General features: G+C 44.3%; 1 protein-coding gene across 5 annotated transcripts in view; it reads left to right on the top strand.

Moving 5' to 3' along the window:
• TRIM66 (tripartite motif containing 66) overlaps positions 1-12,397 on the top strand; it is a 54,819-nt gene that overhangs the window by 35,547 nt on the left and 6,875 nt on the right. For all 5 annotated transcript variants that reach the window (XM_042957770.1, XM_042957771.1, XM_042957774.1 and 2 more), the window contains one exon: positions 1,287-1,448. In XM_042957770.1, coding sequence (XP_042813704.1) covers positions 1,287-1,448 — 162 coding nt within the window. The remainder of the gene's footprint in view (positions 1-1,286; positions 1,449-12,397) is intronic.

The following is a 12,397-nucleotide window of genomic DNA, read 5'->3' as shown; positions in this document are numbered from 1 at the left end:
CATCTTAGGGTGGCCTTAAACTCAGCCCTCACATTTCAAGTCCTCCCTGGGTTCCCCTGCCCATCACAGAAAAGCTCTAGAGAGCATAGTACTTTGCCCCAACATAGATCTGGGCTCAATACTCTCCAGAGTGGCCTGGCTTAGCCCTGCCCTCCTAGATGACGCTAGGGACCTTGTCCATTAATAGAATCTTCTGAGCTGTGCTAGACTCCTGCCATTGCCAGGACAGAAGGGAGGCTGTTTCTTATCTTTATAACCTCCCACTTCCCTGGCTGGGAACTTAGGAATCTCAGGTGAAAGGGGAGAGCTTCAGGAGCGGCGGGAGGGCATGCCTTTGATTCTAGTGGGCAGCAGCTTTCTAACACTACCCAGATGTGGACTTAAAATTTACTTCAGATATCTTAAGCTGGGTATGTTTTATATATACTATACGATTTATCCTATCAACAGTGTTAGGTGGGCATTGCCATGTGTATCTTATAGGCGCAGAAGAGGGGGTCAGAGAAGGCAAGCACTTTGCCTAGAGATCATAAAACATTGAGCAACAGACAGAGTGAAGGCTTGGATCCCGGTCTGCTGACTGTAATTCCACAGAAGAGGCCTCGTTCTCTCCCTGGGGGAGTGATGAATGCTGCTCCTGTCTTCTCTCAGTCACGAGCCAACTGAGGAGGTACATTTGTACCTCTGGGATCTTTGCTGCATTCCACATCTTCATCCTTAACTAGTGCTTTTCTTTTTTTCCTGGAGTTTCCTGTTTCAGCCCCTTCTCCCCATCCTTTCTCACTTTTTCCCCAGTGGTATGTCCTTTAATTCTGTAATCACGTTTGTATCTTCAAAGCAGCTCTATGGACTTTTACTTTATTATGAAATATAAGGCCTCACATTTCTGCTTTAGCACTGACAGCGTCAGATCATGCTTCAGATGTCTCCCTCTGAGGCTCAGTTCCTTTGAGGAGATATGAAGCCACCCTCATGATGGCAGAGAAAGGTCTAGGGTTCACTGAGGACCACAGGCAAAATGGAAGTCAGAACCATTAGGATTGCTAAAGTGAATACGGCAGGGTTAGCCCAGAATTCTCGGTTTGGGTTCTATCTTGAGACTACCATATTAGGATGTAGTCTCAGCAAGAGTTTAGATAAGAGTATCTTTCTTTCTGAAAAATTTTCAAGCAGGTCACAATGTATAGTTGATGACAATGGGTAATGCAGGGTGGCCATCAGCCTTTGCTGCTGCCATTGCTACTCTTTGCGGTAAAACCCACTCAAATTCTTATTTTCTTCTTCAGGCTTCAGATGAGCCCCCAGCATCTGAAGGTCCAAAGCCAGCTCTCCCTCTTGACAAGAATACTGCTGCTAACTTGCCCCAGGCGTCTGGGGAAGAAACCCCTCCCAGTGTCCCCCCACTGGACAACACCATCCAGCACTCCTCTCCAAATGTGGTGAGAAAGGTACTAATGGAGCCCTCATTCCCTGACCATGGGGGACCCGCTGCCACCCAAGAGCCTGGGGCCCTGGATGAGGATGACTGGGCTGGGGGAGGAGTGTCCCTGTTCCATCCCTGGATATTACGCAGCCCTGACTCATGCTGTCTGTCCTAATGGGTCTGCAACAGAGTCCTCCTTCACCCCATTTCCACTCCTACACGCACTTAAAATGACAGCAGTTGTCCTTCATTTAGGGTGGAAGTGGTAAAGGGAAAGGGAAATTACACACTTACACAGTGCCTGGAATGGTGCATGAGCTTCACAGTTCTGTGAGGTGGGCACCCCCACTTTCTAGCTGAGGAAACTGAGGTCCAGGGCCCTATAGTTTGTAGACAAGAGGGGTGAGGTTTATTTAAAACCGGGTTTGTCAGAATCCAGAGACTGTTTTTTCTCTGCAATGAAAATGAGGGAAGTATTTTATGTGTCCCCACAGCCCAAAATTGATTGGCTTTAGAATTTGAATCAGTGGAGTTTTTTGGGTGAGTGATTTGTAAGGACATCCTGCAGAGGTAGCTGAGCATCTAGGGGCACTGAGAATTCTGGAAGATAAGCTACCCTTCCTGTCCACCAACTTACCTGCTTGCTAGAAATGTTCATTTACCCCGGCAACAGCCCAGAACGCCACAGCCCATCAGCTGTCTTCCCCTTATCCCTGCCCTTCACCCTCACCCCTGTCATCCTCCTAGCTGGAACCTCATTGATGTGTTGTGCTCCCCACTCAGCCTGCCCTGTGTGCCTTGGCCTGTTTCTACTTGTCCTATTGCCTTCTTTGGCCTGGTGCCTCCTCTCAGCCCTGCACTTGAAGCTGTGTCAGCTCTTCGGTACCCTCCCAGACTGCATGCTTAGCCCTGCACATCCCCCTGGCTCTGTGGCCCCGGTACACAGTTGTCCTATGTACCTGCCCCTCACTGTGTTTCCCCCAGTGACGCTGCTGCCATATGTATCTTAGATTAGTCTATCCCAGTGACACTTGAGAAGAGACTTTAGAAAAGCAAGGGATGGTGAAATGAAATGGTAACTTGGAAAACCCTGGTGATGCTTGAAGTCTGGCCCAGGCCTCTGGTATTAGTGGTTGTTTGCCTATGCTGGGCCTGTCCTACCCTATTGAAAATGGTTTGGCCTAGAGGCCATAGAGATGCTATAAATAGGCCCTTTGTGGCTCTTAAGGGTTTAACTTTTTACACTTAGGCTGTTTGTCTATCGATCCATCCATTTATTCACTCACTGTTTTATATATATACATATATATGCATATATATACACACATATATATATATACATTTATATATACACACACATATATATATACTCATATGTATATATACTTATATATATGCTAGTATATGCTAGATGTTTTGCTAGGTTCCAGGCACATATCAGTGAATAAGATAGTCTCACACTGGAGCTTACAGTCTAGTGGGAGAGACAGTTAAATAAGCAACAACAATAAATATGATAAAAGGCTGTGATAGTCACTGGGGTGTATAGAAGGAGCACATAACACTGGCAGAAGAACTTTTCACAGAGGACTTCCTAGGGGACATGATTTTTAAGCTGAGGTTTGAAGATGTTAGGCTAGTGAAGAGGTGGGGAGAGGGCTAGAATAAATATCCAAAACAAATGGCTAGTAGGAAAGTCCAGAAGTGAGAGAAAGCCTGGGGTGCTTAGGGGGTTTCAGATAACTTGGCTTGGTAGGAACATGAGGTGTACTGTGGATGGGAGTGAAACCAGAGTGCTTGGAAGGCCTTGTAAATTATGATACAGAGTTTAGGATTCAGTCTTGGGGGTTGTGAGGAGTGAATGAAGGATTTCTAGCAAGGAGGGACATGGTTTGAATTAAATTTTAGAAAGTTCACTTTAGCTGTAGGAAGGGAGACCAAAATACAGAGAAATAAGAGAGGCTAAATGGAATCAGTAACAATGGGTATAAGGAGGAAGCATGGACTTCAAGAGATCAGATCACAAGAGCTTTTGGACTTGAAGTCTGATTGGTGATGGAAAGTGAGGGAGAGAAAATCCTTTGGCTTGACACCCAGGTCTGTCTTGCCCACTGGGTTGCCATTCACTGAGATGGGGGCATGGGAAGAAGGGCCTATTTGGGGGGAGAAAAAAATTAAGTTTGAATTGTTGGTGTTCTCCTGTGGAAGCTACATAAGAAGATGACCAGAAGGCAGCTAGCTCTAGGTGTATGTGGTTCAGAAGGCAACATGGGGATTGCCAGTGCTCAAGTGTAGTAGAAGCCACACAGAAAATGCCAGTGCTTATTTAATGAGTCTTGGTTCTGTCCCCACACACAGTACAAAGGAAAGGAGGTGAACCATGTGCAAGCATGGAGTCCACGCTGCCTGTGTGGGTAGCCCACAGGGATCTCTGATCAGCAAGGGGATGCTGCCCTACTGTGTGCCTTTGGGTTGGCAGTGGGGTTAGTGAAGGTCCTAGGAACTCTGACTTTTCATCTTGACCTGCTCCTGGCCCTTATTAACCCGGGCTCATGCAGAGGTTTGGAGGAGCAAGTGGCCCAGCCTTTTCCCGATGTTTTATAGGCTTCTTCATGGCTTGGACTCCCCGAGAAAGGAACCTCAATGTTGCCATCCTGGCCCAGAGCAGCCTTTGGGTCTACTTGACTGAGAGAGGTACTGGTTATACACAAAGCTACTGAGATCAGAGAAAGGGCTTTCTTTTGGTGGGAATTCATTGTCTGAAAGCTTGGATTAGGCACGGTGGAGGGTATGAAGATTGAGGACACCAAACAACATTTTGAGCATCTTATCATTAAATGATAATACTTTGTATAGCATTTTTCTATCTCTTCCCATAGGTTTTTACATGTATTTTTCCATTTTATGTCTTTGTTTATCATAGAAGTGTTATGAGGAAGCCACTTTCATATTCCCCTTTGAAAGATGTGGAAACTGAGACACAGAGAGGTTAAGTGACCCACCTAAGAGTTATACAGCTGAGCATTGGCAAAGTTGGGACCAGAGCATGGGTTGCTGGCTCTGCTCGTGCTCGGGGACTAGGTTAGACTGTCTCTCCCCGTGTACTGCAGTGTGACAAGTACGACTCCATCTGGCCACCCACGTGCTGGATTTTCCCCCTTACAGTCGTTGGGAGTAGCCTGAGGCCCTGCTGGGGAGAGCTCTTAGGACCCAGCCTCGTTTGGTCTTGGTTATCTCTATCTGGTAAAGGTGTTTTAGCCTCCAACCTGCTCCTGAGCCTGTGATGGCCTGTGAGTGCCAGGGAAGTCAGAAGTCTATGTGAAGGCCACGGACCAGAGGAAGCTGGGGCACCAGGCGTCTCTCTGGGTGTTCCACAGCGACTCCTCCATGCTCTGAGCTGTTCACTGATGTTACATCACCACGAGGAGGACTTCCGCTACAGCACAGCAGCTGTGCACAAGTACCTGGGGGTTGGTGCTGACCGAGCTGATGGTGAACGCATTGCTGCTGAAAGTGAGATAGGAATGTTTTTGAATGGGTTTTCTAGTGGCTTGAGCTCGGCAGTCTCGGAAGGAGATCATCCCACTACCTTCCCTGCATCCAGCAGGGTGTTTTGGAATGAATTTTGACATTTGCCTGGCCCTCACGTTGCCTAATCTTGGTTTAGCCACTCTGAAGAGAGACCACGGTTACCACACTACAAAGAATACCTTATATCCCAGGTGAAACTGGAAGACATTTTGATGGCTGCATTTTATACTTCTGAATGAGTCAACTGCTGAAGGACACACATGCACTCTTTTCCTCAGACCTCTCCTGAAGTCAAGGCTGTGGGCATCACAGAGAGCCTGTCTGAGCCATAATTCAGCTGCAAGGGGGACCTCTCTTCCACTCACATGTGGTCCACATCCTCCACGGAAGGCTGAGCAAGACCACCAGGATGCTGCTTATGGCTTTAGAGGAGTCTGAGATGTATTTTTAGTAAATGATGCCCAAGCAGTAGGCATTCCTGTGGTCTACATTAGTAAGAGTGACGCAGAAGAGGAAGGGATAATGACTCACATGAAGAGCATTTATATCATTATCAAAGCACTTTGATGCCTGAGTTTTTAATTTGATTCTTATAACTCAAATGTACATTAACCTGTGGAGGAGGAAATTAAAGTCCAGAGATGGGAAGTGTCTTGCTTTAACTCATACTCTAAATCTTGGCTTACGTAAAGGAAGTACTGGGTGTCCTGCCTTCATAGTCTCCAGATCCATGGCCATGGGCCAGGTCATGGCTTCTCAACTCCAGCAATGATCATTGCCTCATAGCCTGGTCTCAACAGCAGAATTTGCTCACAATCTTCCCAGGGCCTCGTGAAGCTTTCTTAGGGCACAGCCTGAGTTCTGGTCAGCAACTGCAGAACTATACAGAGTTCTGCTCTGTCCTGCTCAGAAACCAAGCCAAGTATTCCCCAGGTCTGGCTCCCTGAATTCTGCAACTTCTAGGAAGGCTCTTTCCTCTGTTCTAGCCTGATTTCACTTACAGATCAAATCTAAGATCTTTGTCTAGGTTTCCTGGTCCATGAGAAAACAGGTCCTTGCTCCTGGGCCCTAAATTTCCTTACAATGGACTGGCCAAAATATCTCTGGCCTAATTCTTCAGAGTCTCCAAGGCTAGGGTTTGAGTGTTTCATTCATTCTGGCTTTTACTTCAGATGTATAGGAATCAGCCTATTCCTTTCCTCTTCCTTCCACCTCTGACCCTAAGATCCTCTTTGCCATTTCTGTTTTTCTTGAATCATCAGGACACTGGACATTCTTCAGTTCTTATCTCTTCATCACCCATGAATGTTTTCCCATTTGATTCTGGTCAGTTAGCATGTATTACCATAGTTATATCCAAAGGAATAGTCTTTTTTTTTTTTTTAGATTTATGATTTAATTTAATTTAATTTTTTAAAATTTACATCCAAATTAGTTAGCATATAGTGCAACAATGATTTAAGGAGTAGATTCCTTAATTCCCCTTACCCTTTTAGCCCATCTCCCCTCCCAAACCCCCTCCAGCAACACTCTGTTTGTTCTCCATGTTTATTAGTCTCTTACACTTTGTCCCCCTCCTTGTTTTTATATTATTTTTGTTTCCCTTCCCTTATGTTCATCTGTTTTGTCTCTTAAAGTCCTCATATGAATGAAGTCATATGATATTTGTCTTTCTCTGACTAATTTCACTTAGCATGATACCCTCCAGTTCCATCCACATAGTTGCAAATGGCAAGATTTCATTCTTTTTGATTGCTGAGTAATACTTCATTGTATATATATACCACATCTTCTTTATTCATGCATCCATCGATGGACATTTGGTCTCTTTCTATACTTTGGCTACTGTTGATAGTGCTGCTATAAACATGGGAGTGCATGTGTCCCTTTGAAACAGCACACCTGTGTCCCTTGGATAAATACCTAGAGGTGCAATTGCTGGGTCGTAGGGTAGTTTTATTTTTAGTTTTTTGAGGAACTTCCATACTGTTTTCCAGAGTGGCTGCACCAGCTTGCATTCCCATCCAAAGGAATAGTCTTAATTTGTATAAGAGCTTTTCATTCAGCTGGGGGACCACTCACTGTCCATAAAAGCTACAACTTTGCTATTAAAAATCAACTTGTGAAACAACTTTCTGGGGAAATGAGTTCCTTCCTCAGGTATCTGATTCAGTTGTTTGAAGATCTACTAATGTTAAACCAGTCTACCCAATCTGAAGCTTTGAAGCACTCAGATATTCCATGATTTAATACAAATCTGTATACCTCAATCCTTATGTCCTCATCTGTTTCTTTCAACCAGAGTGAAGGCCTTTAGTGTATTTCTGAGACTTAACTTCCAAGTCATTGCTCCCCTTTCCTCTGTACATTTACAAGGCAATCAGTCTTTGACAATCCTAACTACTGGGGCAAAAACCCAGAAGTGAGCAGGCAAAGCTTTGGAGCAGCAACAAGAACAGATGTCACAAAGCCCACACATTATTTCTGCATGAGATCATAAGGCCACACTCAGGTGTCTAGTATAGAGGTCTTGACAGTAAACTTAGTTACATGGTTTCCTTTGGAAATTTTAGTTTTCCTACATGGTAGCAGTAAGCAGAATGAAGCAAGGAGTCAGGACTTCTGTAATGTCAGCTAACGACAAAGGAGAAGACAAGAACCATCACCTGGAAAAGTGCCACAGTGTGAGGTCATTTGGTGAAAGGACAAGCTAAGCCCTGCATTGCCTTATAGCATCACTGAACTACAGCCTACTCCAGCAACAGAAGTCCATCCAAGCTTGTTTCTGTCCTTAAGGAGTGGTCTCATTAGGCTTCATGAACTCTATTTAATATGACAGGGTGGTGTGTAAAGTGTTTTAGAAGTAGTCCCATTCAAAATAATTTTTTAAGGCCAACTGCATTTTGTTATTGAAAGAGGTATGGTTCAGATATATGGAAAATTAATATCTGTGGAACACCACCCTATTTGTGCTGCTTTATCCCCAGCAATATTATCTTGCTGTAAGAACCTGAAATTTATATTAAACTCAGGGCATGTGCATTAAGTGTCTGTTTATTGACTTCTCTATCATGTTTTACTAGAGCACTAGCTTTCTAGCTAATGGCACAAAAGCAAGACCAGCCAGCAGGCTTTTAAGGCTGGGCCCAGACTCCTAGTCTTAGGCCTATAGAAGCTTGGTAAATCTGTGTAATTGCTCTGTGTCTCAGTTTCCTTTTCTGTTGAATGAAAGAACAGTGCCTTCTCCAAATTTTGATAACATCATGTGACAATCATTGTAATGATATAAATAAGCACATTGAACTCCAGAAAAAGACCCAAGTGGTGAGGATGGGGATGGAGGCGGCAGGTGGACGAAGGATTGCACAGGTGACTAGTAGAAGAGGCTGACAGACAGTTCAGGGAAGTCGTAGGTCAGGCAGGTTGTGGATGCTGGTGGTTCAGACAGATTCTATAGGTTCCAGGTGAGGTGATTTAGACAGGTCACAGGTCAGGCAGGTGGCAAACAGAGATAAAGAGAGAAAAGAAGAGGAAAGGGACACATATAGGAACATACAGCATGGGGGAAGGAAAGAAAATTAGGAGCAAGTGAGGAGACACTATGTAAGAGAGGTAAGAGGCTCGGAGCAGTCTCCCCTTGTACCACAGAGATGACCTGAGCTGATTTCAGAGTGAATGTTTTTGGCATTTTTGACTTCTCTTCCTCCCTGATCTGGAAAATAGTTTTTCACTTGCAGACTTCAAAGTACATATTTTGCCTCATGAAATCTGAAGGTTTTACATGTGAAGAAGAAGGAAAGGTGTCATGTAGCTGACAACTTGGAAGGGTCAGTAGTTGCCATTTATAGACCTTACAGTTGGCCATATAATTTTGCCTTCTCTCCTTTGATCTCTGAACAATCCTGGTTGCTAGAGAGGGCAGGCAATGTCATCTCCACTGAGAGATGAGCACCTTCTGTGTGTGAGGCACCAAATGTCAGGAATGGCCATATTCTCAAGCCTAGTGTGCTCTCAAGAAGCCCTGTCCTTCCTCCCAGGCCCTGGTTCCTCAGCCTGCTTTCCTGGCCCGGAAATTTGATTCTCCCCTTGCCTCTACTCACTTTGCAGCACTGGCAGCAGGGTAGAAAGGAGGTTCTCAATCCTGTGTTTCTTTCTACACATGAAATAGTTCCTTCCATTTTAATATTTTGCATCTCTTCACTCCAGAGAGCCAAATGAAGTATCAAAAATAACTAACATACAGCATACATATGTTCCAGAAATGCAGCTGTATTTGTATAGCCTATAGAAATGGGGTGGTGCTGGCTTCCTTATAACACTTTCTCTGAGATCCTGGAAATTTCTCAGGTTCTTTTTACCACTACTAAGGCTTTCCCCTACTTCCTGATAGCTGTGGTCTCCTTGAGATTGAATGTGAATGTGGACTTGAAAAAGACTAGTCTAGTCTGCAGTCTCTTAGGACATGTTATTGACCTTGTGCTGTGTGCTCGGTGTTTATAGGAGCAGGTTCAGCAGGCCCAGCTCAAAATAAACTGTGATAGAATTTCCACAGTTCTTCTAGGGCTCAGTACTCATGCCCTCCTGTCCTCTATCATTAAGTCATACTTCATGATGCACAATAAATAATCAGGACAGGGGAGTAGATATCCTACAAAGATATCCTACCATTAATCTGGAGATGTAGAGATATCCTGCCTCTAATCTGGGGAGCGTTGTCTTTGGGGATTTAATGTTGTGCATATCTTGTGACCTACAGCACATGACCATTATTACTTGGGATTGTCCCAGGTAGATTTTGATGCCCTTAATGCTTGGCACCAAGGATCTCACACAGAGCCATCTATGTCATTGGCAGATGAGATGACAACCAGAGTTGCACTAAATATACATGTCAAATGGGGAAAAGGTGAAAGAAACCAGCTCAAAGGGTTAGACTGTCCTATGTTACAAAAGAGATTCCAACAATCTTTGGGTATTCTTGTAGGTAGATAAGGAAAGATCGAATCTTAGAAAGCTGTGGTAGTATATAAGCAGGACAGCAGGGAATGCCAAGGGATGCAGGCCAGGGCATGTTTGAGGCGGCTCTTCCATGCTTAATCTACCCAATTTGCTCTGAGTATTCTCCCCATACTTTGTTCTCCTCAATATTCCTTATCTTGGGACTTAGACTATAGAGCAAATGGAAGCCTTTTTATTGAACACTATTGCACTACCAAGGAACATCTAAAAATAAAAACTTTTCTTTGGAGAAACAAAGGTATTTAGCTTATCTGCTTTTCGAATTGGGAATTAAGAATAGAAAATGTAAGCTTTACTAAAGCAGTTAAATAATAAGGGAAAGGTGTTGGGAGAGAAGAGGAAGAGATGATAAGAAGAAAGGAAAACAGGAGAGGAAGAGGGAGCAGGTGAGGGAAGGACAGAGGCTGAAGTGTAGAGTGTGGGAAGGGGAGGGGAGGAAGCACAGGGAAGGACAGAGCTAGATGGGCCACAGTTAAGAGTGTGGCTTCGGGGTCAGAGATCTGGATTCTAAATCTGTGAAAATCCCACATCAAGTATCATTCTTAGTTGGTGGAATATAGAAAGGATCCCCCGAGATTAGGAACAAGACAATTCAGCTACTATCGCTGCTTCTATTTGACCTGGTACCGGAGGTCTTAGCTGGTGGAGTAAGGCCGGAAAACACAGGAGAAGGAAGAAATAAAACTTAACTCTTCACAGATGACATGATTTGTGTTCACAGAAATTCCCCAAGTGACTTCAGCAAGGTCTCTGGTACCAGGTCAATATGCAAAAATCGTGTTTCTGCGTGTGAGCACAAGTAAAGAGAAATAGAAATATACAAAATTATGTGTTCAGTAGCATTAAAAACTTCAGATGCCTTTCTGAAACTCATTTTTCTCAAGTGTAAAATTAGGGCCATAAGAAGAAGAATAACAATAACAATAATTGCAGCAGCATTAGCCGTAGCTGGGGTTTGTTGAGTACCTACAATATGGCAGATGTTCTAAATCTTTACATGGATTCTTTCTTTTAACCTTCACAACAACCCTTTAATGTTTGTTATGAGGATTAAGCGAGGAAATGTATGTAAGACACTTAGCAAATTTCCTTACATATAATAAATGCTCGATAAATTTTAGCTATATGAAGACAACCATTATTTTAGAGAGATGCATAGACACAGTTTTTAATAGAACTAAGCTGCTATTTGTTTGGGTTAAGATTTGTAGAATAAAAAATCACACATTATGTTGTTTTTTAAAATTGTAAATAGCTCATTAATTCATTTATTCAGCCAGGGACTGCTCCTGAGTCTAGAAATACACTGGGTAAGCAAAATAAGTAAAATCCGTGCCCTAATAGAGTTTACAATTCATGGAGGAAACAGAGATTAATCAAATGGTCTTACAGCTACGAGAATACAGTATAAAAAGGAGTTATGAGAACACAAAAGAGGGAACCAGGCCTGGGCCACAGAATGAAAAGAGGCTTTGCTCTAAAAAAAATCACAGGTGAGCTGAGTTCAGAAGGGTAAGTGGGACAGGGGCAGGGATAGGATAATGTTCCCTGGAGCAGAAGCAGTCTCTTTGAAAGGGATGAAGATTCTAGGTGGAGGGAAGGCTTGGCTTGTTTCAGGAACTGAAAAATGTGTGAGTGGCTGGAGCTCAGAGAATGGGAGGGTTCAGGGATGAACTGTGGCTGCAGAGCAGGACAGGGGATAAGCCATTGATTTCACAGTTGTCCTGAGTGGTGGAATGCACTGTAGGGCTTTATGCAAAGGAAAAGAATGGCTTTATGCAAAGGAATTAGTTCCCCAGCATTAACTGGGGCTCCCTGAGCCTTGGCATTATCTCAGAGAAAGCCTGAGGCAGATCAGAGTTTGAGCCTTCTGAACTTCCTTCCACTTTTATGTAACAGAAACTAGTCTATAGGACCCCCAGAAGGGACAAGAAGGCACTAGTGATTTAGTCAGAAGGGAATGTGAAGCTGGAGGGCAGTCCTACAGTCTGACCCTTTGACTAGGTACTGGATAGGGGTTGAGGGGCGTGGGCTAATGGTGGCTGTGTGTGTGTGTGTGTGTGTGTGTGTGTGTGTGCACGCACGTGCACATGCACACATGCGCATACCACCCTCAGGTCAGGTGGTAGGCTATCTCTCACTCTTCCACACTGTCTTGTCTCTTTCTCTCTCCCTCCCTCTCTCTCACACACACACATTCATACACACATGCACGCCAGTGTCCTCAGCCTGTGCCTGCCTCTCTACCAGCCTCCTTGGTGCAGGGGAATGGGAATGGGGACTTCATGTGCTGTGTGAGTTCCCTGCTACTACTAGTCTCTGAGGCCAGGGTGAAATCTGAGCGTGGGAGCTCTTGAGGGGTGCACCTCTCTCCTCCTTCCCCCCCATTCCCTGCTAAGAGCCTGACTCTGCCTTGTCTTTGCT

Source organism: Panthera tigris, chromosome D1 (genome assembly GCF_018350195.1).
Source record: "Panthera tigris isolate Pti1 chromosome D1, P.tigris_Pti1_mat1.1, whole genome shotgun sequence".
Classification (NCBI taxonomy): Eukaryota; Metazoa; Chordata; class Mammalia; order Carnivora; family Felidae; genus Panthera; species Panthera tigris.
This window is presented reverse-complemented; position numbering and strand designations above follow the sequence as displayed.